General features: G+C 45.3%; 1 protein-coding gene across 1 annotated transcript in view; it reads right to left on the reverse strand.

The window, feature by feature from the left end:
• Positions 1 to 27106, reverse strand: part of ADAMTS9 (ADAM metallopeptidase with thrombospondin type 1 motif 9) — a 366262-nt gene that overhangs the window by 230326 nt on the left and 108830 nt on the right. The window contains exons 9-11 of the mRNA XM_063940922.1: positions 26660 to 26806; positions 17059 to 17200; positions 14962 to 15069 (exon numbers count right to left, since the gene is read on the reverse strand). Of these exons, the coding sequence (XP_063796992.1) occupies positions 14962 to 15069; positions 17059 to 17200; positions 26660 to 26806 (397 nt within the window). The remainder of the gene's footprint in view (positions 1 to 14961; positions 15070 to 17058; positions 17201 to 26659; positions 26807 to 27106) is intronic.

Raw genomic sequence — 27106 nt, forward strand, 5'->3', positions numbered from 1 at the left:
CCTGAAGATTTTTTTAAGTTGCTACCCATTTCTAAATATTATTACACCCGAATTCACAGGGTATCTTCACTGAATTTTATAATAGACACTAGTAGGCGCTAATATTTACTCCATTTTCTGAAAAAAAAATATAAAATAAATAAATATATATATATATATATATGTATGTATGTTCATATAATAATCCAATGTAATTTTATTGTCATGAAATTAATTATCTGCATTGCAAACGTGACTGTGTGTGCCTGTATCTGCTATGTGATTTCACTGCGGTGTATTCCAGATATATCTATCACTGTATACTGTACCCTGGGGACTAGGTGCATCTGGGTCCATATATAGTGCGTCACAGTATTTACCTATTACATGTATTCTACTGTGTACTCAGTCACATAATACCGGATTTATTCGCAGGTGTTGTGTACTGTCACATGCTAATGGATTTATTCACAGGTATTGTACTCTGCCTGGCTTCATCGTACTATTTATTTATTTATTTATTAACAGTTATTTATATAGCGCACACATATTCCGCAGTGCTTTACAGAGAATATTTGCCCATTCACATCAGTCCCTGCCCCAGTGGAGCTTACAGTCTATATTCCTAACACATGTACACAGAGACACATTCACACTAGGGTTAATATTTGTTGGGAGCCAATTAACCTGCCAGTATATTTTTGGATTGTGGGAGGAAACCGGAGTACCCGGAGGAAACCAACGCAAGTACAGGGAGAATATACAAACTCCGCACAGTTAGGGCCATGATGGGAATCGAACCCATGACCTCAGTGCTGTGAGGCAGTAATGCTAACCATTACACCATCCGTACTGCCCTCTGTAAACCGCTCTCTGTTGCATTTGTGTATAATGTTTACCATGTAGGTCAGTAAATCTGGCCACGCTCCTGCATCCTGCAGAGCATGCGCAACGGATTTACCTGAGGGGGAAGTTTTGTGTGATGGTCTGTGTGCTACTGTATGTCTCATACATCTCCCAGTCAGTCCATAGCTCCTGTAATCAATCAGGAGCCAACCTGAGCTGCGTTCTCAAACCTACTGGGTTCTCTAGTTGAACGCTTTATGCCCCCTATGGGACCACCTGTAACATTACAGTCTCTGATGTCCCAATGGTTACTCTGCTTTGGGCGGGAAAATTTAGCCTCACGGATTGTAACGTATGACTCATTCCCTGGTCAGGCAAAACCCTATTCCAGGTCACTCTCGAGTCTCTGGGTCATCTGAGCGGGCTGCTTCTTCCTCCCTATCCAATCATCTCTCTGATATTGTATCTGAAGAGAGGGGGATCATGCTGTCCTGTCAGTCCCTATATTAGGAGTTCCTGACAAGGATTTTCCATTGCTAAATGATACCACTGCCCTTGTGGTTACTGGGTAACAAATCCTACAAATCACTGATGATAAGAGGATTCCCCTACTGTGGTTAAGCAAACTGATATGTTCACACGTCAGAGGGTAATTAAAACTCTGTTACCACAATCTGACCATTAAGTGCACATCAGACAAGACTCCTGGTCTAATCCAGGGAAGACATTCCCCCTGTGTACAACGGGCATTAGCTCAATATCCTCCCCCTGCAGAGTTATATAATGAGTAGGTAATTCACTGCTAGTGAACTCATGTGTCACCCATCGGGTGTTGTCCACTCTGCCTCTCACCACTGTCCCCTCACTGTAGGAACCGACAGGTAAGCGTCTGGAGGGATGCCTAAAGTCTATTTCTCCCTTATGGGTGTTGTACATAGACAACGATTGCGTCCTCTTGGGGCTGCAAAATAGATTGATGACTGGATCAGGCATTAGAGGAAGAGCTGCCCGAGGATATATCTGACAATGCCAGACATTCCCTGTCTCACAATACCACCACCACCTTTTTCTTCACCAGGAGGCGTCCCCTGAGCCGGGTGTGTTGGCTGCCAAGGCGTCAAATACGTCTGTCCTGTCTCGCCGTATTCTGTGGTTGAGATCGTGGATGGTGGACCTGGACTCCAAAAGTCCTTGGAGGTATTCCCCTTTTACTGGAGACATCTTATTTGGGGAAGACCTAATTAAAAATGGGGTCTGAATCGGCGGCTACTATGAATGCCTTTCTACCAAATGCTGCTCCTTCTGCACAGAAGGCAAAAGGTACCACTTATCCCTGCTTTCGGCTTTAAGGGAAAGCGAAGGTTAGGCATTTTCGAGATTGTCTTGTGCTCCCAACAACCATTAAGCCCAAGGCCTAACGTTCCTGGGCTGTTCGTCAGCCTGCTTCTCATGACATGCCTGCTGCATGGCAGGACAGGCCTCTCCCTGGGGGATCTCAGGGTGCGGGGCCGACTTTTATGATTCATCCAGGTCTGGTTAATGACCACTTCAGACGCATGGGTGCGAGAAGCTGTTTCTCATGGGTACGCAGTCTCTTCCCAGACACGTCCCCCTCGCCAGTTCTGCATATCGGTTATCCCTTTGGATCCGTTTAAGGCGCAAGCTCTACTGATGGTTGTGCATTCCCTCCTGGATACAGGAGTGGTATTGCCGGTTCCTCTGTCCCAGAGAGGCAGAGAATACTACTCGACCCTGTTTCTAGTCCCGAAACTTGATGGGTCTTTCCGGCTTATTCTCAACCGCAAATCACTGAACAAATTTGTGAGTGTCCAAGTTCCATATGGAAACACTGCGCTCAATTGTACTGGCCATGGACCCGGAAACTATATGGTATCCCTGGTTATACAAGATGCTTACCTGCATATGCCTATTGCCATATCGCATCAGCAATGTCTGCGGTTTGCTATTGGCAACCTTCACTATCAATTCCAGGCTCTGCCGTTTGGACTGGCAATGGCCCCTTGGGTCTTCACCAAGGTTATGGCTGTGATGACGGGTCATCTCCATCGCCAGGGAGTCAGGTTCCTGCCATATCTGGACAATTTGCTGATTCTGGCAAACTCCCATGATGTCCTCCTCAGTCATCTACAACTAACGGTACACTTCCTACAAGCCCACAGGTGGCTCATCAACTGGAAGAAGTTCTCGCTCGTCCCTGCTTGGAGCATGGTGCCTAGGGGCACTACCGGACATACACAGTCAATGACTGTATCTGTCTCCAGAGAAGGTCCTGAAACTTCTGGACAGAATTAAATACTTCCTTTCTCGCCCAAGAGTGTCGGTACACTCGGTGATGCAAGTACTAGGTCTCATGGTGATGGCTTTCGACATGGTAGAATACGCTCAATTCCATTCCCGCCCTCTACAGAGGTTAATCCTGTCCAAGTGGGATGGACTGCCTCATTGGATCAGGTCTCACATGATCTCCTTGACTCCGGAGGTGCGCCCGTCGCTGACCTGGTGGCTACAGGACCAGCAGTTGAGCAGGGACCGTCCCTTCTGAACCCCCAACTGGGTCCTACTGACTATGGACGCCAGTCTGAAGGGTAGGGGTGCGGTGTTGGAATTGCGGGCAGTGTTGTTCAATACTTTGTCTCTCGTCCTGCCTCTGATACAGAACAGGCCTGTTCAAGTACAGTCAGACCACGCCATCACGGTGGCGTACATAAACCATCAGGGCAACACTTGAAGCCGCATGGCAATGATGGAAGTGTCAAAAATCCTTTGTTAGGCAGAACGCCTTCTGCCGGCAATATCGGCAGTGTTCATTTCGGGAGTCTTCAACTGGGAAGGTGATTTCCTCAGTCTTCATGACCTGCACGCCGGAGAGTGGAGTCTTCATCAGGAAGTCTTTCAACTCCTAGTGAACGAGTGGGGCCTACCAGATGTAGACCTGATGGCGTCTCGACACTATCACAAAATTCTGGTCTTCGGATTAAGAACCAGGGATCCTCAAGCAGAGTTCGTGGATGCTATGGCAAGTCCATGGAACTTTCGGCTGCCCTACGTGTTCCCTCCAGTGTCACTCCTGCCCAGGGTAATACGGAAGTTCAAACAAGAAAGAGGAATACTACTTCTAGTCACTCCAGTATGGCCCAGATGGCATTGGTTCTTAGACCTGCAGGGTCTATTGATAGGGCGTCCTCTTCTACTTCCTCAACGCCCAGACCTCCTCGTTCAGGGCCCTTGTGTCTATCCAGACCTGGCCAGACTGGCTTTGACGGCGTGGCTCTTTAAGCTTTGCTCCTGAGTGCCAATGGATTCTCCGAGGCGGTCATCCAAACTATGCTGAAGGCCCGCAGACCGGCATCTGCGCCGATTTATTATAGGGTCTACAATTCTTAATTCACCTGGTGTGCTGCTAAGAATTACGATGCTTACCAATTCAGTACTTCTAGACTTCTGTTTTTTTTGCAACAAGCCCTGGATTTAGGACTTCGTCTAGCCTCCCTCAAGATTCACATATCTGCCTTGTCGGTGTGGGGTTTCAGAGAAGAATTGCGTCTCTATACCTGACGTTCATACATTCACTCAGGGCATACTGCAGCTTCAACCTCCCTATGTCCCTCCTGTGGCTCCATGGGATTTGTCTGTTGTCCTGAATGCCCTGCAAGAGTCTCCATTTGAACATCTTGAGTCAGTGGACCTTAAATGGCTCACAGCTAAGGTCCTGTTTCTGCTGGTTATTGCCTCTGCTAGAAGAGTGTCAGACTTCGGCGCTTTGTCCTGTCGTCCACCCTTTTTGATATTTCGTGACCGAGCAGTTCTTAGAACTCGCCCTGGTTATTTACCTAAGGTGGTGTCATCTTTTCACCTTAAGCAAGAGGTTGTGGTTCCAGCCTTCGTCTCTTCCGAATTGTCCTCCAAAGAACGGTCTTTGGATGTGGTACGGGCTCTCTGTATATATGTGGAGAGGACTGCCTCTATCAGGAGGTCAGATACCCTCTTTGTACTGTTTGGTTTCCACAAACATAGCTGGCCTGCAAATAAGCAAACCCTGGCCAGATGGATTAGAATGGTGATTGCACAAGCTTATGCGCAGGCTGGACTCCAAGCTCCTGCTGCTATTAAAGCCCATTCTACTCGGTCTGTTGGATCCTCTTGGGTGGCCCGTCGTGGCACGTCCACAGAACAATTGTGCAATTCGGCTACGTGGTCCTCAGTGAACATGTTTATTAGGTTCTATGTCTTTGATACTTCCGCCTCCCAGGATGCTTCCTTTGGACGCCGGGTTCTCATACCCACTAAAGTGCGTCTCCTCTCTTGAGGAACTGCTTTAGAACATCCCCGATGTATTCCCTGTGGAACACAGTGTACCCCGCTGCAGAAAAGGAGATTTATGGTAGACTTACCATGGTTAAATCTCTTTCTGTGAGGTACACAGGGTTCCACAGGGCGCCCACCCTGACGCACTTAGCTTATTTGGGTTTGTATGGCATTAGCCGCTAGTCCCGTCTCCTGTCGTTAGAACGTGGTTCTATGTGACTAACATCTGCCTTTTCTTTTATCTGCTTCTGCATTGGACTGGTTAACAAAACTGAGCTCACAGTGCCTGGAGGCGGGGTTCTAGAGGAGGCCCCGCAATGCGTTCTGGGACAGTCTAAAGCTTAAGCCTGTTGGTGCCTCTGGATCAAGATTCATCTCTACACCCTGATGTATTCCCTGTGGAACCCAGTGTACCTTGCAGAAAGAGATTTAACCATGGTAAGTCTACCATAAATCTCCTTATTCAATCGGATCTCTCTATAGCAGTGGAGTTCCAACACTTTATTATTTTTTATCATTTATTTATATAGTGGCAGCAAACATAGGGCAGACTGGATGGGCCATAGGGTTCTTATCTCCCGTCAAAACCTAAGTTTCTATGTTTATGTTTATATTGCTTTGCTGTAACAATTGGGACAGTTCCACAGATTTTGAGAGGCGCAATGAAGTTAAAATAAGAATTTACTTACCGATAATTCTATTTCTCGTAGTCCGTAGTGGATGCTGGGAACTCCGTAAGGACCATGGGGAATAGCGGCTCCGCAGGAGACTGGGCACATCTAAAGAAAGCTTTAGGATCACCTGGTGTGCACTGGCTCCTCCCCCTATGACCCTCCTCCAAGCCTCAGTTAGGATACTGTGCCCGGACGAGCGTACACAATAAGGAAGGATTTTGAATCCCGGGTAAGACTCATACCAGCCACACCAATCACACTGTACAACTTGTGATCTGAACCCAGTTAACAGCATGATAATAGAGGAGCCTCTAGAAAAGATGGCTCACTACAACAATAACCCGAATTTTTTGGTAACAATAATTATGTACCAGTATTGCAGACAATCCGCACTTGGGATGGGCGCCCAGCATCCACTACGGACTACGAGAAATAGAATTATCGGTAAGTAAATTCTTATTTTCTCTGACGTCCTAGTGGATGCTGGGAACTCCGTAAGGACCATGGGGATTATACCAAAGCTCCCAAACGGGCGGGAGAGTGCGGATGACTCTGCAGCACCGAATGAGAGAACTCCAGGTCCTCCTCAGCCAAGATATCAAATTTGTAGAATTTTACAAACGTATTTGCTCCTGACCAAATAACTGCTCGGCAAAGTTGTAAAGCCGAGACCCCTCGGGCAGCTGCCCAAGATGAGCCCACCTTCCTTGTGGAGTGGGCATTTTAAGATTTTTGGCTGTGGCAGGCCTGCCACAGAATGTGCAAGCTGAATTGTACTACAAATCCAACGAGCAATCGTCTGCTTAGAAGCAGGAGCACCCAGTTTGTTGGGTGCATACAGGATAAACAGCGAGTCAGATTTTCTGACTCCAGCCGTCCTGGAAACATGTATTTTCAGGGTCCTGACCACGTCAAGCAACTTGGAATCCTCCAAGTCCTTAGTAGCCGCAGGTACCACAATAGGTTGGTTCATGTGAAATGCCGAAACCACCTTAGGTAGAAAATTTGAGGACGAGTCCTCAATTCTGCCCTTTCAGAATGAAATATTAAGTAAGGGCTTTTATATGATAAAGCCGCCAATTCTGACACCCGCCTGGCTGAAACCAGGGCTAACTCGTCACTTCCATGTGAGATTTTTTAAGTCCACAGTGGTGAGTGGTTCAAACCAATGTGACTTTAGGAAACTCAACACAACATTGAGATCCCCAAGGTGCCACTGGAGGCACAAAAGGAGACTGTATATGCAGTACCCCTTTTACAAATGTCTGAACTTCAGGCACTGAAGCCAGTTCTTTTTGGAAGAAAATCGACAGGGCCGAAATTTGAACCTTAATGGACCCTAATTTTAGGCCCATAGACAGTCCTGTTTGCAGGAAATGGAGGAAACGACCCAGTTGAAATTCCTCTGTAGGGGCCTTCTTGGCCTCACCCCACGCAACATATTTTCGCCAAATGCGGTGATAATGTTTTGCGGTTACGTCTTTCCTGGCCTTGACCAGGGTAGGGATCTTCAGGATCCGGCGTTCAAACGCCATGCCGTCAAACGCAGCCGCGGTAAGTCTTGGAACAGACAAGGCCCTTGCTGGAGCAGGTCCTTTCTTAGAGGTAGAGGCCACGGTTCGTCCGTGAGCATCTCTTGAAGTTCCGGATACCAAGTCCTTCTTGGCCAATCCGGAACCACGAGTATAGTTCTTACTCCTCTCCTTCTTATGATTCTCAGTACTTTTGGTATGAGGGGCAGAGGAGGGAACACATACACTGACTGGTACACCCACGGTGTTACCAGAGCGTCCACCGCTATTGCCTGAGGGTCCCTTGACCTGGCGCAATATCTGTCTAGTTTTTTGTTTAGACGGGACGCCATTATGTCCACCATTTGTTTTTCCCAACGGTTTACAATCAGGTGGAAGACTTCTGGGTGAAGTCCCCACTCTCCCGGGTGAAGGTCGTGTCTGCTGAGGAAGTCTGCTTCCCAGTTGTCCACTCCCGGAATGAACACTGCTGACAGTGCTATCACATGATTTTCCGCCCAGCGAAAATCCTTGCAGCTTCTGCCATTGCCCTCCTGCTTCTCGTGCCGCCCTGTCTGTTTACGTGGGCGACTGACGTGATGTTGTCCGATTGGATCAATACCGCCTGACCCTGAAGCAGGGGTTTCGCTTGACTTAGGGCATTGTAAATGGCCCTTAGTTCCAGAATGTTTATATGAAGAGATGTCTCCAGGCTTGACCATAAGCCCTGGAAATTCCTTCCCTGTGTGACTGCTCCCCAGCCTCGCAGGCTGGCATCCGTGGCCACCAGGACCCAGTCCCGAATGCCGAATCTGCGGCCCTCTAGAAGATGAGCACTCTGCAACCACCACAGGAGGGATACCCTTGTCCCTGGTGACAGGGTTATCCGCTGAAGCATCTGAAGATGCGACCCGGACCATTTGTCCAGAAGGTTCCACTGTGCGTGGAATCTGCCGAATGGGATTGCTTCGTAGGAAGCCACCATTTTTACCCAGAACCCTTGTGCATTGATGCACTGAGACTTGGTTCGGTTTTAGGAGGTTCCTGACTAGCTCGGATTACTCCCTGGCTTTCTCCTCCGGGAGAAGCACCTTCTTTCTGGACTATGTCCAGAATCATCCCTAGGAACAGAAGACAAGTCGTCGGAACCAGCTGCGATTTTGGAATATTGAAAATCCAATCGTGCTGCCGCAACACTACCTGATATAGTGCTACACCGATCTCCAACTGTTCCCTGGATCTTACCCTTATCAGGGAATCGTCCAAGTAAAGGATAACTAAAATTCCCTTCCTTCGAAGGAATATCATCATTTCGGTCATTACTTCAGTAAAGACCCGGGGTGCCGTGGACCATCCCTACGGCAGCGTCCGAACTGATACAGTTCTGTACCATAACCTGAAATACCCTTGGTGAGAAGGGTAAATTTTGACATGAAGGTAAGCCTCCTTGATGTCCCGAGACATCATGTAGTCCCCTTCTTCCAGGTTTGCAATCACTGCTCTGAGTGACTCAATTTTGAATTTGAACCTCTGTATGCAAGTGTTCAAAGATTTTAGATTTTAGATTTTAAAATCGGTCTCACCCAGCCGTCTGGCTTCGGTACCACAATAGTGTGGAATAATACCCCGTTCCCTGTTGCAGGAGGGGTACCTTGATTATCACCTGCTGGGAATACAGCTTGTGAATGGCTTCCAAAACTGCCTCCCTGTCAGCGGGAGACGTCGGTAAAACAGACTTTTGGAAACGGCGAGGGGAATACGTCTCGAATTCCAATTTGTACCCCTGAAATATTATCTGAAGGATCCAGGGGTCTACTTGCGAGTGAGCCCACTGCGCACTGAAATTCATTGAGAACGGGACCCCACCGTGCCTGAACTTGTAAAGCCCTAGCGTCATACTGAGGGCTTGGCAGCGGCGGAAAAGGGTTTCTGTTCCTTGGAACTGGCTGATCTCTGCAGCCATTTTCCTCTCCCTCTGTCACGAGCAGAAAAGAGGAACCCTTTTGTCCGCTTGCCGACCAGGACTGCGCCTGATAATACGGCGTCTTATTTTGAGAGGCGACCTGGGGTACATCCCCTCTTTTAAGGCAATACTTCCAAATGCCGTTTGGAATCCGCATCACCTGACCACTTTACTGGAATAATTGGACAACGCACTTATACTTGATGCCAGTCGGCAAATATTCCGCTGTGCATCCTGCATATATAGAAATGCATCTTTTAATTGCTCTATAGGCAATAATATACTGTCCTTATCTAGGATATCATATTTCCAGTCAGGGAATCCGACCACGCCAACCCAGCACTGCACATCCAGGCTGAGGCGATTGCTGGTCGCAGTATAACACCAGTATGTGTGTAAATACATTTTAGGATACGCTCCTGCTTTCTATCAGCAGGATCCTTAAGGGCGGCCATCTCAGGAGAGGGTAGAGCCCTTGTTTTTACAAGCGTGTGAGCGCTTTATCCACCTTAGGGGGTGTTTCCCAACGCACCCTAACCTCTGGCGGGAAAAGGTATACTGCCAATAACTTTTTAGAAAATATCAATTGTTATCGGGGGGAAACCCACGCATCATCACACACCTCATTTTATTTCTCAGATTCAGGAAAACTACAGGAAGTTTTTCCTCACCAAACATAATACCCCTTTTTTTTGGTGGTATTCATATTATCAGAAAAGTGTAAACTTTTTCCATTGCCTCAATCATGCAATGTGTGGCCCTATTGGAAATCACGGTTGTCTCTTCACCGTCGACACAGGAGTCAGTACCCCTGTCGGCGTCTGTATCTGAGGTAACGGGCGCTTTAGGGCCCCTGTATGAGACGTCTGGACATGCACAAGCTGAGTAGCCGGCTGTCTCATGTCAACCACTGTCTTTTATACAAAGCTGACACTGTCACGCAATTTCAACAGTACATCCACTCAGGTGTCGACCCCCTAGGGGGTGACAACACTATTTCAGACACTCTACTCCGTCTCCTCATCATTTTTCTCCTCATACATGTCGACACCAACGTACCGACACACAGCACACACACAGGGAATGCTCTGATAGAGGACAGGACCCCACTAGCCCTTTGGGGAGACAGAGGGAGAGTTTGCCAGCACACACCAGAGCGCTATATATATACAGGGATAACCTTATATAAGTGTTTTTCCCTTTATAGCTGCTGTATTGTTATATACTGCGCCTAATTTGTGCCCCCCTCTCTTTTTTAACCCCTTTCTGTAGTGTAGTGACTGCAGGGGAGAGCCAGGGAGCTTCCCTCCAACTGAGCTGTGAGGGAAAATGGCGCCAGTGTGCTGAGGAGATAGGCTCCGCCCCTTTCTCGGCGTCCTTATCATCCTTTTTCTGTATGTTTTGGCAGGGGTTAAATGCATCCATATAGCCCAGGAGTTATATGTGATGCATTTATTTTTGCCATATAAGGTTTTTTTATCGATTTATTGCGTCTCAGGGCGCTGCCCCCCCCAGCGCCCTGCACCCTCAGTGACCGGAGTGTGAAGTGTGCTGAGAGCAATGGCGCACAGCTGCGGTGCTGTGCGCTACCTTATCTGAAGACAGGATCGTCTTCTGCCGCCGATTTTTCCGGACCTCTTCGCTCTTCTGGCTCTGTAAGGGGGACGGCGGCGCGGCTCCGGTGACCCATCCAGGCTGAACCTGTGATCGTCCCTCTGGAGCTAATGTCCAGTAGCCTAAGAAGCCCAATCCACTCTGCACGCAGGTGAGTTCGCTTCTTCTCCCCTTAGTCCCTCGATGCAGTGAGCCTGTTGCCAGCAGGTCTCACTGAAAATAATAAACCTAAACTAAAACTTTCACAAAGAGCTCAGGAGAGCCCCTAGTGTGCACCCTTCTCGTCGGGCACAGAAATCTAACTGAGGCTTGGAGGAGGGTCATAGGGGGAGGAGCCAGTGCACACCAGGTGATCCTAAAGCTTTCTTTAGATGTGCCCAGTCTCCTGCGGAGCCGCTATTCCCCATGGTCCTTACGGAGTTCCCAGCATCCACTAGGACGTCAGAGAAAGGGTCATTTTAGTGGAGGTTAGAGGAGTAAGAGGCAGCCCTTGGAAGCACCAGGCACGCCCTCAGGGTGTGTCCAGTGGCCACGCCCTCTTTGTGGTATGGGCACACCGGCTCCCTTGGCATGAGCAGACCCCATCATGTTAAGGCCACACCCCATTGGCCGCATGTCCTGATGAATGATAAAAAGTTTGGAGATATGTATTGGAGCCTCTGTAATGGAACTCGCCAGCTAATGAGAGAGTTGAACTGATAGAAGGTATTCAGCAGGGGTCCCGTATATAAGTAAGGGGATAGTGCTAAATTTAGCTAATGGTGGGGTTCCCGGGGATTAGAAGCCCTATCAAAAGTAATTTACTGGTAAGCGAATTTATTTACTGAAGGTGGAGGATTTATTTATTTATTTATTTATTAACAGTTTCTTATATAGCGCAGCATATTCCGTTGCGCTTTACAATTAGAACAACAGTAATAGAACAAAACTGGGTAAAAACAGACAGACATAGAGGTAGGAAGGCCCTGCTCACAAGCTTACAATCTATAGGGAAATAGGCATAGATACACAAGGATAGATGCTATCTATTGCATAAAGGTCCACCGGATTGCTAGGTTCTTAATGGGTTGTATGATGATACCCCGCAATGTTGGGCAAGTGTCAGGAGGGTGCGAGAGTAAAGAAAGACAAAATATGTGATGTTATGTATACTGTACAGAGAGGATGAAGATCTCTTTTACTGTAGCTTTGAAGAAATGTTCATTATATGATAACATCAACTTAAAACTCGTGTAATAGCATGGGATTCAAAGATAGAGAATTTTATAACATCCGGTGGTAAGTGAGAGTGACGTCATAACAGGGAGGTGCTATAAATAGAGAACACTGAATATGGGCAATAGTAAATCTGACCAGGTAATATTTTTATTAGTATTTATATATATTTACATGAGTAGTCTTAGCTATCTCTTTGCTCCCATTGTCCAAATCGCACAATGGGGGTCATTCCGAGTTGTTCGCTCGTTATTTTTTTTCGCTACGGAGCGATTAGTCGCAAACTGCGCATGCGCAATGTTCGCAGTGCGCCTGCGCCAAGTAAATTAGCACAAAAGTTTGGTATTTTACTCACGGCGTAACAACGTTTTTTCATCGTTCTGGTGATCGGAGTGTGATTGACAGGAAGTGGGTGTTTCTGGGCGGAAACTGGCTGTTTTATGGGAGTGTGCGGAAAAACGCAGGCGCGTCAGGGAAAAACGCGGGAGTGTCTGAAGAAACGGGGGGGAGTGTCTGGGCGAACGCTGGGTGTGTTTGTGACGTCAAACCAGGAACGAAACTGACTGAACTGATCGCAGTGTAGGAGTAAGTCTCGAGCTACTCAGACACTGCTAAGAAATTTCTATTCGCAATTCTGCTAATCTTTCGTTCGCAATTCTGCTAAGCTAAGATACACTCCCAGAGGGCTGCGGCTTAGCGTGTGCAATGCTGCTAAAAGCAGCTAGTGAGCGAACAACTCGGAATGAGGGCCAATATGTAAGATGACAATTCAGCTTTATTTGCTGGTTATAGTATGGGCTTGTTCGCACAAATGTATTCTACGCTGACCACAAGAAAAACCACATAATTGCTTATTAGGAGGCAGATTGCGAGTGCTTGATCCCTGGTGATTATAATGCTGAGCAGCTGCTTCTGATTGGCTGGGTGCTTCTGGATCCCTCCCACTGACACTGTATTATTATGGGTGTTTGGTACGGCAATCTATTCACATTATTACACTGATATTAGGGGATGACAATGGATGCTTATATTTATTTTATTTTAAACATAATTAGAACTTTCATCTTGGATTTGCGTCTAGTTTTATTTGGCTTTCACATGGTAAATACGATTTTATTATTAACACTGTCCAGACACAGACAGATTATATTGTGCATGAATTGTGAACTGAGACTTTAGCAATTACCACTATCACTGTGAAGTGATCACATCTCCCATAAACCAGCTGCATACAGTATGCCGGCTGTTGGGATCCCGACGCTCAGTATACGAGCGCCGGAATCCCGACATCCGGCATACCGACACCTATTCTCCCTCTTGGGGGTCCACGGCCCCCCTGGAGGGAGAATAAATAGTGCGCACCACCGTGCCCGCAGTGTGGCAAGCGCAGCGAGTCCACAAGGGGCTCATTTGCTCTCACCCAGCTGTCGGTATGCCGGCGGTCAGGATTCCGGCGCCGGTATGCTGGCCGCCGGGATCCCGTCCGCCGGCATACCATACTACACCCGCATACACTGCTCTTGGGTACCAAGAAGTGAAAGAAGTGGAGAAGTGGGTGAGTCAGAGGTTACCCATTCCAATTTCCAACCAGTCAGCATCTACCTATCACTTTATAGAATGTACTTGATAAATGCTACCTTAATGCATATTAGTTGCTATGGGCAACTATTCCACTATACTCTTTTCACTGCTTGATACATTAACCTTCTAGCAATTCAGCCTGCTCTGCAAGCTAATCAAATGCGTCTTTTTGGCGCGCATATTTTACACTTACAGATTTAGATGCAAGTTTTGTCCCACTCTACGTGAGTGCTGAGATATTTAGGATATGTACACCAGGAAGTACCTAGAAATGAAATCAGTATTGTAAAGGACAGCTGTCCTGTTTAGAGCTGCCCTTTGCGATAGAAGGACTTCTAGGGTTAGGACACAGGAGTCCTTCTGCGCATGCCACAGAAGGACGCAGCCACCACAGGGGGTACTGGGAGGGATCCGACTGGTTCCCTCTAAGGGGCAAATGCGAAAAGAATCCCATAGGCTTATATTGGGTAATGCCCCATACAGATGGCATTACCCACCGGGTCCACATTCCGGAGCTTGATACATATGGATATCCGGGATATTTGGAGATTTTTCTGCATTTTCGGCTTTAGTACATCCCGGCCTTAAACTGGGTACACACCATGCAATATATCGGCCGTTCGATTGAATGGCCAATATATCGCTCAGTTTGTACCCAGCTTTAGAGAGTGACGCTGTGCCAATAAACAACAGGAGACGTGTACTCTATATGCCTGGCTAATGAAACCATTACTGTAAGGCAGAAAATATATAGTAGAATAAGAATAAGCTATATCTGATAATGTGCCGGAGGGAGGGACACAGTATGTGAGGCAGGAGATTATATTACCCATGCCCATTACAGACCAGCTTCAAGAGATAACAGGGGATTTCTGGCACCGACTTTCCATCATTGTCTCCATTTCTTACGTTATCTTTTTAATTGTGGATGGAGCAATTTTAAAGCATGGTTTCAGATAATGGGAACAGCAGGGACGTCTCACCACAATGCATCTCTGAGATGGTTCCCTAGGCCTGCGATTCGGAAGCAGTGGAGTGTAACTGTGGGAAAATGGAGTGGGACGTGGGAATCCACAGCCTCTTTGTGCTACACTTATACTGCTTCCTGTGTGACATCACCGTCTCCAAGATGGCTCTTTCATGGACCAAAGTATGCAGGAAGAATATAATTTAACACAGCACAGTGACATAGAAGCTAGACCCCACTTAAACTTTTATCAAAATAAAGCCATATTAAAACCAAAGTTCTCACCTTTCCGCGCTCACATTCCGTCCCATCCGCCCACGGGGTGTGTTGTGTTCGGCAGCCCTTGTGGGGCCCCTCCATGTTAATGCACCACAGTCTCCGACACTGCATCTGCTACACGGGTGCAAAGGAAGGCACTGTTAATTCCCAGGCAGTTTAATGTATAACATATAATTGTATCTATTCAAGCAAAGTTGCCTACACTGCACTTTAATAAAAAACTCTCAGAGCTCGGTTTCATTTATTCAAGTAAAGGGACCCACTTTGTCTAGTTTTAATGACCCTCTTTCTACACTGAACCATCCTATTTAAATATGGAACAAAGTTTACATTCACATGGGGGAAGTGTTGTAAAGCCAGGAAATTCACATTAACAGGGACTAGTATAGAACTAACACATGAAAGTGTCTCAGCAGACTTAGAAATGGACTAATTTACAGCCTTTGTAAACATACAATACACCGGAAAATAACAAATCAAATTGATATCCCAATACTTATAGGTTTAAAGAGCAAATTAACTCTCTATTGAATGGAACATTAATTTCCAGTATATCCAAGTGCTACAGTTCTATCTTGTTATGTAGGATGGATAAAATTAGTGAAGTAGTAATGTTTAATAAGTATATTCCGTATGCTATCTGGCCCATTCCGTTGCTCAAAGCTCACATGCTTATAAAGCTCAATAGGGGGCAGTGTTTTTCTTTTTTGGATCCCACTGAACTATTTACTTCAAATGGTTGCTAAGTTTAATGTGTACTGTAGTATGGCCCTATGGCACAACTGAATTATTCTTACACATACTACAAAAGTCACTTAGCTACAGCAGCTTGTTACTTAAGTGTCCAAATTTCCTGTTCACATAGGAGGCTTCCATTTTGTGAGTCATATAAGTAGTTTTACCGTAATATCCCTTTAAACCCTTCATACACATGAATTACACAGGTTCTGTGGCTGGCTGACTTCAAACCTGCATTTCACCTCGTTTTAAGCAGCTTAAAGGGATAGTATGGCAAGCCTAGTCATGAGGCACTACATGTGACGTCACTAGTTCTTACCACATTGCTAAAAAATATATATATATTTGTCATCCTACCTGTCATGTGCTTGAAATGAGATGCAGTTAATTTGCCGGCAGTCGGGATCCCGACGGTCAGGATACCGACGCGGGAATCCCAACTGCTGACAATACCAACAGTGGTTCACAGGGGCTATAGAACCTGTGGCGAGCGCCGCAAGGGAACTCTTTGCGTTCGCCCCGCTGCCGGCACACTGACGGCCAGGATGCCGACCGTCGGTAAATCATACTGAAACCCTTGAAATATGACTGGAGCTGATATATGACAGGAGCTGATTGGCTGGAGCACCATTTATCCTTTGTAACGAGTGATAACAAGTATATCACTCGTTGTTAAATCTGCCCCGTAGTCTAAACTTTTTTTATTGTGTTACTATAAACAGCAGAAAGCCACTGCTCCTGGCATATTGGAATATAGATTTACCATTAACAGGCCATCTAGGACAGTGGCGGACAGCAGGCGGCATAGAGATCCTCCCCTTGCGCTTCCCAGCTGGTTGGTCCCGATCTCACTTATCTCTTATACAGTATAGAATACGGCTGATTGGAAGCATCTGACTTCTGTGTCACATGATCTGCACTACACAGTATAGAGGAGGAGGCAGTGCTGTAATTAGCAATGGGAGATGTGCAAGAGGCATATAAGGGGTATGACCTCATTGACCTTTGCCTATATGACAATGCATCCGTCTCATCCCCCTTTTACCTCTCTAAGGTATAAGGTTTGCATTTTCATGTAATCGCAAACTGTGCATAGGCTGAGCGATTCCACACAATTTACGCTACGCAAACTTGCACAATTTTGATGACATTCCAAAACTTGTTTATAGAAACATTGTTACCAGTACATTAATACATCTATTTGGTCATAAAATCTGTTTTTTTGACATATTTTAAACGTTTAACATAAGTAATGCTAAAATGGTCTTTTATACAAAGCGTCAGCGTTCAGCTGCTTTAGAGAAAATATTTGGTGTAGAATACGGGTATACATTATTTATACCCCCGCAATATAAAGATACTAACCATATATGGGCACATCTGCGATCCTGGGCCAAATATCAGCTCACACTGCTTATTCACATTGTACATCACACCAGGCAGTTGCTGGGGCAAGGAATATGATCGGGATACAGGTTCGTCAAGTAAACATTCACCATATCCTGTACTGGAAGGGAACCGACACATCATCAACACTGGATAAACTTTCATTACTTTGCATTACGTTTGACGAGACAGGTAATCCCTGATGTGTATACAATACAGACTCCCCTTTTAATATACAAATGTTTTGTTGCACTGTGATAGGAATAGTGTATCTCTTCCTTCCAATCTCAGGTCCACAGACCTGTCTTCACAGTAACAGTACAATAGACGGCGCCGACAACACACTGGGTGGTATTCAAATAATATATCACGCCCAATCTCCTTTCTAAAGTGATCCCCATTATTGCGCATATCACGCCCATAGTAATCCAGTTTAGCTGCGTAACGGGTTAGGGCGCCCTCGCTACCTGGATCAACAACCACCCCCAACAGATAGTGGCATGCACATTGGGCAGGGGGTACAGATAGAGGGCGCAAAGGGCAGGGGGCACAGAAAATGGGCCAGAAAGTGAGCAGGGGCACAGGGGTGGGTACTAAATGCCCCCCCCCCCCCCCCCCCACGCCTGTCAGCGGCACACAGCAACCTGTGTCCCAGGCCCAGTACACACGGTGTTGCAAATATTTTTTTTACACGTTTTTCCGCAATTAAGCCACTCCTCCCCAAAAGTATCAGGGCCAGGCTCTCTAAAGCCCTGCACGTGGCCATGAACCCTTTCAGTGCTTGCTGTATGCACTCCATACTTGCCTACCTGACCCTCTCCATGAGGGAGAAAATGCTCTGTTCCTGGACTTTCCTGGTAATGTATGATTGCCATCACCTGTGGTGAAACACCTTTCTTATCAATTAACTAGCTCACCACAGGTGATGGCAATCATACATTACCAGGAAAGTCCAGGAACAGAGCATTTTCTCCCTCATGGAGAGGGTCAGGTAGGCAAGCATGATGCACTCACAGTCCTGAATACCCCCATCCAGCAGGGATTTGGAAATCAGAGCATTTCTTGAGAATGATTGTCCTATACCACAGGTTCTCAAACTCGGTCCTCAGGACCCCACACAGTGCATGTTTTGCAGGTCTCCTCACAGAATCACAGGTGAAATAATTAGCTCTACCTGTAGACCTTTTAAAATGTGTCAGTGAGTAATTAATACACCTGTGCACCTGCTGGGTTACCTGCAAAACATGCACTGTGTGGGGTCCTGAGGACCGAGTTTGAGAACCACTGTCCTATACTCTTGCCGGTTCCATTATTTCACCTCAGTATAGAATATTGGAGCTGTGGCACATTAACATGTCTATTCATGAGGCGGTGAAAAGTGTGGAGAAGTGAGCCAGTGGAGAAGTTGCTCATGGCAACCAATCAGCTGCTATGTGTAATTTTATAGAATGCACTTGATAAATGTTACCTCAAAGCTGTTTGGTTGCCATGGGCAACTTCTCCGCTTCCCCATTCTTTTCACTGCTTCATGAATAGACCTAATTCACTAGTGTAACTTTAACCAATATAACCATTCAACATTGAATTTATTGCAGCAAACTCTTGGCTTGCCCTATAGATTAACAATTCTTTTTGTTATCACTTCTATTTATTTATTTTTACATATTTTATAGGATTGTGCCATCGGAAAGAAGAATTTAGTGGCTCTGTCCACACTCCTCAGACAGCTGCATTTTCTTAATTGCTCTTTTGTCGATGAAGGAGAAGGAAAGTTTAACACACATGCTGTGCAGGTAAAAAGGAAACTGTCACATAGGGGGGGGGGGGGTCTATTCATGAAGCAGTGAAAAGTATGGAAAAGTGAGCCAGTGGAGAAGTTGCCCATGGCAACCAATTAGCACTGAAGTAACATTTATAATTTGCATACTTTACAATTGTACTGAGCAGCTGATTGGTTGCCATGGGCAACTTCTCCACAGGCTCACTTCTCCACTCTTTTCACTGCTTCATGAATAGGCCCCCAAGTAACAGCAGTAGCACTGGGTGCAGGGGCATTGGGAGATAGATGCTACAGGAGAGCACATGCATAGATAATTACCTAAGACTGATCTTTTTTAAGATTATTATATGTATACAGGGGACAGAAGGGTTAATGTTTGTGTATTTTTGTTTGCTTTATATGGTGGGTTTTAAGATTATCCTATCAGGGTCTCAGGGGTTGTGTTATTGGCATATTTTCGGTGTTACTATTCCTTGTGCTGGGTGGTCTCTTGTTGCTGCTTTTGTTCCCACCCTCCATCCATTTTACTTGTTTTTGTTGTCAGCTTTTTTTGTGGGAAAGAACTTTAGCAGTGGCTATCTTGATATAGATCTTGAGGTGCTCTCCCCAACACACAGGTTAGGCTGACTCTACCCCTACATTGGGCAATGGCACCACCGGTCCCGGTGAGCTTCTTGTGTGTCACTGGGAAGCGAGTTTGGATACCTTCAGTTGTTGGTGATTGGCTGGCAGTTGGCCCCCATCTAGACATGGTGATTGGATGGTATTTGGCTCCCATCTAGACATAGAGTTGTTGGGGATTGGCTAGCAGTTGGCCCCCATCTAGACATGGTGATTGGATGGTATTTGGCTCCCATCTAGACATTGAGTTGTTGGGGATTGGCTAGCAGTTGGCCCCCATCTAGACATGGTGATTGGATGGTATTTGGCTCCCATCTAGACATTGAGTTGTTGGGGATTGGCTAGCAGTTGGCCTCCATATTAATTCAGTTTGCGTGAGCAGAAAGTGGAGCATATGTATCAAAGCTTGGAGAGAGATTAAGTAGAGAGAGAGAGAGAGAGAGAGAGATAAAGAACCAACCAATCAGCTCCTAACTGTCATTTCCAGATACAACTTGTAAACTGACAGTTAGGACTGATTGGGTGGTACTTTATATCTTTCCACTTTATCTCTCTCCAAGATTTGATACATATGCCGCAGTGTTACTGCATGTAGGGCCGTTCTCTCTTTTCTCTTTCTATTCAATACAAACTGACCCTTTTCCCTGCCAATATGTCTCCGAGTCATTATTTTAGATACATTTAATTTCAATAAGTTTATTAGAATTCGTTTTTCTGAATAAATATGAGCCAACATCATCCGACACAGAGTGTAACCGTTGCATTGGTTAGCGTTACGGCCTCACAGCTGTAAGGCCCAAATCCTGATTAGTGTTGCGTTTATATGTTCTCCCCAAATTTGCAAAGGTTTCTTTCGGGTGTTCCGGTTGGGATCCGGATTGAAAGTCGACCATAACTAGGTCGACAATGTCTAGGTCGACCACTATTAGTCGACAGTAACTAGGTCGACATGGTCAAAAGGTCGACAGGGTCAAAAGGTCGACATGATCTAGGTCGACGGGTCAAAAGGTCGACATGAGTTTTTCACAATTTTTTTCTTTTTTTGAACCTTTTCATACTTAACGATCCACGTGGACTACGATTGGAACGGTAATCTGTGCCGAGCGAAGCGGTAGCGGAGCGAAGGCACCATGCCCGAAGCATGGCGAGCGAAGCGAGCCATGCGAGGGGACGCGGTGCACTAATTGGGGTTCCCGGTCACTCTACGAAGAAAACGAGACCAAAATAACATTAAAAACTCATGTCGACCTTTTGACCTATCGACCTAGAACATGTCGACCTTTTGACCCTGTCGACCTTTTGACCCTGTCGACCTAGTTACTGTCGACCAATAGTGGTCGACCTAGACATTGTCGACCTAGTTACTGTCGACTTTCAATACCACACCCGTTCCGGTTCCTACCCACACTCCCAAAAATATACTGGTTGGTTAACTGGCATACAATGAAACCTTATGTGCATGTGGGTCCATAAAATCTAGATTACTGCACTGGGGCAGGGACTGAGGGAGTGATGTGAATGACTCTCTCTCTCTATTTACATATGTACAGTATGTGTATAAAATAGTGTGGTGACTGCTACAACACTCCCTTAAAAACTGCATCGCTCGCATTGAACACAAACATATTTGAAGCACAACGCACACTGTGCCTTTGTAGACCTAACAAAAAAGAACTTCTGTGAGGCACTGAACAGTCCCCAATGCTTTTCTGAGGCCTCGTTTGCTCTGTCTATCCAGGTATCCCCTCATACTGTCATACCAGGACAAAATGTCCAATTAGAAACCCCTAGGCCAGCGTGAGACCACTGGTTGCTGTGGTTACACAGTTTCCACAGACATGGAATGCTCGGCAAGAGTTGCCAGCACACTGAGATTACTCCTTTTTATTACAGGATTCAGTGTGCGTAATAATTTATTAGTTCAAGAAGACTGTCTTCATACATCATGCTAAGGGGCGTCGTGGGAGTCCACGTTAGAATGTGAGACATTGACGCCACTCAAAGTCTATTCCGCAAACTGTAGCCATCCCACGTGTCACAGGAGCCAGATAAATGTGCAGTTTTCAGTCACCACTTGCAAAAAAATATATAAAAATGTCAGGTTCTAACATCAAAACAATTCAACACAGGATATACCAGATTCTAAATGTGTTTTGATGTACGGCCTACACCGAGCTGACAGGAATTTTAAAGTTACCCATGCATGAAGGGAAACAGCCAGTTACTTTGATACGACAAAATGCATTGTAACATTCGCAAATAAAATAATAAAATATTGCCATGCTTTTCAGATTCATATACAGCTTTGTGCGAGAGCAAATCTCCATTAAACTCATCGAGGGAAATTAAATGTAACATAATATCCTATAAGGAACACCTACAACTAGATGCAACAAAGCTTGAAAAGAAATAATACATGCTAAAATGAAAATGTGTGTTTCTTGTCTTTCTTGATTCTCAGCAGAAATACAGTATTTGATGTGTGAAACAGGCTAAGGGCCAGATTCAATTAGATGCGGTCATTTACCGCGCCAGGAAAAGGGTGGTAGCTTCAGGCTTTAATGCCCAGGGCTACTCAATTACAGCCCATTTACCTTTCACAGTAAATTACCTGCTAACGCGCGTAAGCATATAGAAACCTGGACAAGTTCCCGGAGCTATGGGTTAACACAATCAGGGCATTTAATGCAGATTTCTGTTCGAGTTTCCCTCAGGCTTGGATAAAAATCTGCATTAAGTGCAGCCTGCAGGCTGCTGCGGACTCTAATTGAATAGCTCTAGCTCAATTAGTCCGTGATGATAAACTGAATCCGGCCCTATAAATAGAACTGTTAGTAGTATATTGACTGAAATGGTAATGGTCTAAGCTGAAGTGTATGTATATTATGTATGTATGTATGTATGTATGTATGTATGTATGTATGTTTGTTCTTCATAGGCTCCTAGATGCATCATTGATTCCTGGAGATCCACTACCCCAATCCCTACCCCCCCCCCCCCCCCCTCCCGACACCAAGCAATGTTTATGTAAATAAAATGATGTACCATATTTGTAAAATATTAAATTTATTTTATTAGAAATACACCAAATTTTGTGTCTTCGCCCTGCCAACTCAGTTTACAGAAGCGGAAGCCCGATCTCACACTTACCTGCTCACACACCCCTGTAGACTTTGTGAGCAGTTTTGTGCAAATTGAGGATTTGAGTAAGGGTTTGACTTGAGATACGGATTTAATTGAACAATGGGATCAAATGCACCAAATGGTTTAATCAGTCTGCTCCCTAAAACTCTTTATAGGACCCCATTTCTGCTCACTAGAACTGTTATTGCCTTCCATAACTTCCTAGGCTGCATGATTAAACCATTTGGTGCATTTGATCCCATTGCTCAATTAAATCTCTCTTCACAACACACCTCTTTTTACAATGCATTATATTGGCCTAAACAGTTTTCCTGCAGCTTTTCCATGTTGTGTAGAGAGATTTAATTGAACAATGGGATCAAATGCACCAAATGGTGCATTATATTGCTCCACCAGGCATCAACATAGTCATCATACCCTCAGGCTCTCTCCCAGGCTGTACAGGTTTGGCTCCCCTATTGTTCCAAACTTTTGGTCTAGGGGTGCCGTGAAAAAATTTGTGATGCTCTAGGGTGCCGTGATTCAAAAAAGCTTGAGAACCGCTGTACTAGGGGATTGGGATCGGTCAGACCTCACGGCGGAATGCGCTTGGAAGAACTTTGACCCAGGATGCCTGTTCTTGGCCTTCCACTCGATAGATTGGGAGGAAAACTTCAACACTCGATCCCACAAGACATACTAGTGGGGTTGTGTGGTAACACTCGATTGGGTGGGGTTGTGTGGTAACACTCAAGACATACTAGTGGGGTTGTGTGGTAACACTCGATTCCACAAGACATACTAGTAGGGTTGGGGTCCCGATTGGATCTCCCGTTGGAGTACACTGGGCAAAACTTTGACATGGGGGGCCTATTTTGGGCCTTCCACTGAATGGATTTTGAGGAAAACTTCACAGAGTGGTAACACTGCATGCCAGAAGACATATTAGGGGATTGGGGTCCCAGTCGGACCTCCCATCGGTGAACACTGGGCAGCCTTGGAATAGCAAAATGAATAACAGAAGGAAAACTTTAAACCCAACTTGCAATGAAAAACTGATTATAAAACTAAACAGAAAGAAAAGCTCGGGATCAGTGCTACTGGCGACACCCCAAAAACAAACCCGACACTGGGCAGCCACCTCATGGGTGCTTCTAATAATTTTTAATATGTTGACAGTAAGATCCAACTCATTTTTATTAGGTACACCATTCTATTTTCTAGTACTGGTTATAACCCCTATTTAGCTCTAGAACAGTCTTAAATTTGTGGTAGCGTGGTCTCAACAAGGTGCTGGAAACATTCCTTCGAGATTTTGGCCCACGGTGATGGGACAGCATCACACAGTTGCTACAAATTTGTCAGCTGCACATTAATACTGGAAATCCTTCACACATGCTTGTCTACACTCCCAGAACATCCAGGACTCCTGAATCTTGGCTGGCAATCATGGACTCCGTAAAAGAGGGAAACCACCCAGTGGCCGCCTTGCAAGTGTATATTTATGGTAATTGCAGCATTATATAGTGAGGATGGGGCCACGTTCACGTGAGCTCAACATCACGATCAATACATCTCCCACTTTACTGTGCCATGCCAACCTGGGTGCCTCCTCCTTAAGGAGGCAGCCAAAAAGTCTGCAACTATGTCCAAAGGTGCTCTATTAGATTGAGATCTAGTGACTATGGAGGCCATTGAAGTACATGGAACCATCTTAACCTCATGTGTGCTTTGTAGTGTATTATCCTGCTGTAAGTACAGTAGCTATACACAAAAGATTGGCGCTCTACAATACACACACTATATGTGGTTGGATTCAGACGGCTGCTCACCAGTTGTGGGCGGGCTGCCCCAACAATGGATCAAAGTAAGTGTGAAAAAAGAAAGAGTGGGAGCGCAGAATGAATCCAATATATTGTTTTATTTAAAATATTAATATGTCATCCACATAAAAATGCAGTACATGAACTAGCCTAAGAATAAACAATTGATATTATATAAATGTAAACGAGACTGCCATATCTCCTGAACAAATATGAATAAAAAACCTTTAATAAACCCTAGTTAGGGCTGCATTAATGCTTCATGAAAATCAGCCGTGCGTCCACGAGCTGAAATGATTGTAAAAAGGAGACTGATAAAAAGTGCCTCTGTTATAAGTCACTGTCCTACTTATACACAATAGAATCTCATTGGTAGAGAGTGTCCCAGTACTGGACTTGCGGACAACCGTGCTGTAGTATTATGTGGCAAATGGATAGTGATGGTCAAATTCACTTTGTGGTATATCACCTGATGTAGAAGCCTCTCCGTCAAAGGCGCTGTACTGAGCCGGGTTTGCAGCGGCTCTGTGCAGTGAACGTACAGCTGGTCTCGTCACCGGTGAACCATCCAGATGAACACGGTTGTTTAATTCTGCTGAAGGATGCTGTACCAGTCTGGATATGCAACAGTGTAAAAAGACTGGAGCAGCAGATTCTCCGGCCGCTGGTGGAAAAATCCGTATTAATTGCGGCTACGGTCCACTCGATGCATGCGGCTCACAGGGTGTCAGGAGAATATAGCAGTCCAAATGAGGTCCTTCAAAGGAGTACCTTTGAAGGACCTCATTTGGACTGCTATATTCTCCTGACACCCTGTGAGCCGCATGCATCGAGTGGACCGTAGCCGCAATTAATACGGATTTTTCCACCAGCGGCCGGAGAATCTGCTGCTCCAGTCTTTTTACACTGTTGCATATCCAGACTGGTACAGCATCCTTCAGCAGAATTAAACAACCGTGTTCATCTGGATGGTTCACCGGTGACGAGACCAGCTGTACGTTCACTGCATAGAGCCGCTGCAAACCCGGCTCAGTACAGCGCCTTTGACGGAGAGGCTTCTACATCAGGTGATATACCACAAAGTGAATTTGACCATCACTATCCATTTGCCACATAATACTACAGCACGGTTGTCCGCAAGTCCAGTACTGGGACACTCTCTACCAATGAGATTCTATTGTGTATAAGGAGGACAGTGACTTATAACAGAGGCACTTTTTATCAGTCTCCTTTTTACAATCATTTCAGCTCGTGGACGCACGGCTGATTTTCATGAAGCATTAATGCAGCCCTAACTAGGGTTTATTAAAGGTTTTTTATTCATAATTGTTCAGGAGATATGGCAGTCTCGTTTACATTTATATAATATCAATTGTTTATTCTTAGGCTAGTTCATGTACTGCATTTTTATGTGGATGACATATTAATATTTTAAATAAAACAATATATTGGATTCATTCTGCGCTCCCACTCTTTCTTTTTTCACAAGTACAGTAGATGATGGGTAGACATGTCCATAAAGGATGTGCATGGTCAGCAGCAATATCAGGAAGGTTAAGGCATTCTGGCCCAAATGTATTAAGCCTTAGCAAGAGAAAAAGTTGAGATGCATAAGTAGTGATAAATTACCAGTCAATTAGGTTCCTGTAATTTTTCAAACACAGCCTGTGACATGGCAGTTAGGAAGCTGATTAGCTGGTACTTTATCACCCCTTATGCATCTCAGATTTATCTCTTGTTAAGGCTCAATACACAGGTTCTCAAACTCGGTCCTCAGGACCCCACACGGTTCATGTTTTGCAGGTCACCTGTACATTTTTAAAATGTGACAGTTGGTGATACACAGTGCAACTGCTGGGTGACATGGAAAACGTGAACCGCGTGGGGTACTAAGGACTGAGTTTGAGAACCACTGGCTTAATACATTTGGGCCAATTTGTCTATTGTTATAAATAGTGTTACTCAAGAAAACATTACACGCACCATTACAAATCATCATCAGCCTTAAGTCTTTGACTGGAAAAAACAAGTACTTTCACAGGTGAAAGGGCTTCTTTTCTATCTATTAATAGAGTTACTTCCAGTAATGAGCACTCTCTCTATGGCAATGCCTCTCTCATTTGTCTTACTAAAGGGCATTTTGACTTCTTCCAATTTAAGGCCGCATTCCTAGTGAGATTTCACGATATCCCTTTTTGCCACTAGTCAATTGTGTAGAAAAAGTTGAACTTACTCTAGAAACTGTGTAATATACTTCCTGCTGCATTTCGACCACCTCCAGGGATGAGTGTTATAATTTAGAGTCGGGGCCATAACATATTGCTGGTTTTTCCCATTCTCTTCTTTACATTTATTACTGTCATCATGTGGTATATTGAATCTGAGAAGGTAAGAAGAAAAAATGGGTCATCAACAAGCCAGATGTGTAACAGTCACCTGGATATTGCAGAGGCAGCTATTTTGAACCAATATCTATAAGAGTGAGGAGTGATTGTGGCTGAACCAGTAACCACCCTATGCCATGCCTCAGTAATATTACCAATATCTAGTGATTTGATAGGCTGCAATATCAGCTTCCAAAATGGCTGCCTTAACTGTGACAAGTATACTTTAATAAAGCACATTTTGTGAGGGAAAAAGAAGCAGACTTGTTTTCTGATAATACTTTGAGAATCACCAA

The sequence above is a fragment of the Pseudophryne corroboree genome, chromosome 9 (assembly GCF_028390025.1).
Source record: "Pseudophryne corroboree isolate aPseCor3 chromosome 9, aPseCor3.hap2, whole genome shotgun sequence".
NCBI classification, from domain to species: Eukaryota; Metazoa; Chordata; class Amphibia; order Anura; family Myobatrachidae; genus Pseudophryne; species Pseudophryne corroboree.